The 1,509-nt window shown below is 39.2% G+C and overlaps 1 protein-coding gene across 1 annotated transcript in view; it reads right to left on the reverse strand.

Moving 5' to 3' along the window:
* Positions 1-1,509, reverse strand: part of LOC111376796 (transcription factor bHLH143-like) — a 12,518-nt gene extending 11,009 nt beyond the window's left edge. Inside the window, exons 1-3 of the mRNA XM_022999801.1 lie at positions 1,442-1,509; positions 1,138-1,290; positions 5-1,046 (exon numbers count right to left, since the gene is read on the reverse strand). Coding sequence (XP_022855569.1) covers positions 5-1,032 — 1,028 coding nt within the window. The 5' untranslated portion in view covers positions 1,033-1,046; positions 1,138-1,290; positions 1,442-1,509. The remainder of the gene's footprint in view (positions 1-4; positions 1,047-1,137; positions 1,291-1,441) is intronic.

Here is a 1,509-nt window from a genome sequence, read left to right on the forward strand (position 1 = left end):
CAGCTTCAAGTAGTTCAAGTAACTTATAGCTTTATCAATTATCAACAGTGGATCCTTATTCTTTAACCCAGGAATAATACTCTGAAGGATTTTCAATGACTCGCGAATCTTAACCTTCTTTACTCTTTTAATGGAATCAATATCATCAGAGTTATGCTCACCAGCACAGCTTGATTCCACATCATCCTCGTAATTTAGCGGACTATCCCTTTTCACTGGACCTCTTGTGTCCAACAATGATGATTTCTTGTACCCACCATCAAGCAATTTTTGCCTTTTAACTGAGCCATTAGAACTGGCAACTTCCTCAACTAGTTCCCCAATTTGTATGTCCTTGTCATATCCCTCTTCAATAGTGAGTGGAGTATGGCCCGTGCTAGTTACTTCATCATTCTCACCATCATCATCATACTCATCATTGCTATTTGAGTAGAGTAAAGCATTGATTTCCTCAGTGTCTTCATGCACCTCACTTCCTCCAGCTGAATCATTTTCATCCCATTTCTCCAGAATAATTGGCTTCACCAAGGACTGTGGTTCTTGGTCCATTTGAACAGCCATTTCATCACATGTGCCACAACCTCCAGCAGCAGTATTGGAGGCAACAATTTGATTTTGGGAAGGAGAGAATGATGGGCTAAAGAACAATCTAGTGTTATTATCAGACTGATCGAAAATGAGAAACTTTTTCTGAGAAGTGAAAGAAGCACCAGCAGGGTTTGCACTCATCCCAAGCCCATAGGACAATCCACATTGAGAATCTTTCAGATATGGGTTTATGATAGGAGATGAGCTCTCGAAGCGACGGCAAAGATGTTGGAAGAACCCATCAACTCTGTTTAGTTGTCCGGTTTTTGAACCGGGTAAATTAGAAATTGTACATCCCGGAAAACCCACATTTGCAGAAAATGTGGAAGAATTTGGAAACCATGGCAAACTATTGTTTTGCCTCAGCTGTAAAAGTGCCACGTCATCCAAATTGGGCAAATTCCATGCAGATAACTGCTGACAAGACTCTTTGGCCTTAACCATTCAGTCAAAAAAACCTGGCATGCATAATTGTAATGGTCATTCGCAAGCTTTAGATACGAATCAAGACAATTGAGAGCAAGTTCCATCAAAATATTGATATCGTACCAGGATAATGCCTGAAATTAATCCTCAAACCGCTCACTTTCAATAGTGCTAAACAAAAGAAGGCGGAAACTATATATTGCTAGCTTGATTGGATGATGGAAACTCGAAAACAAACTAAGTAACAGGTTTAAGCAATTGACGGAAATATTCAGCCTGGTAGCAGATGAACAGCAAAAAATTTAGTGGTATTATGATTGTCGTAATTATGGAAACATGATAGCAATATTTGATAACAAACAGTTGATTCCACAAAGACATAATATCAAACAACCATAACCAGAGCTATAACCTATTTGAAACAAACCTGGCAAGTCTGCAAAGGTTGAAAGCATGCTATTACTCTAACTATGATGGTTGTTCTCCCAGCAATCC

Source organism: Olea europaea, unplaced genomic scaffold (assembly GCF_002742605.1).
Source record: "Olea europaea var. sylvestris unplaced genomic scaffold, O_europaea_v1 scaffold1561, whole genome shotgun sequence".
Lineage (NCBI taxonomy): Eukaryota > Viridiplantae > Streptophyta > Magnoliopsida > Lamiales > Oleaceae > Olea > Olea europaea.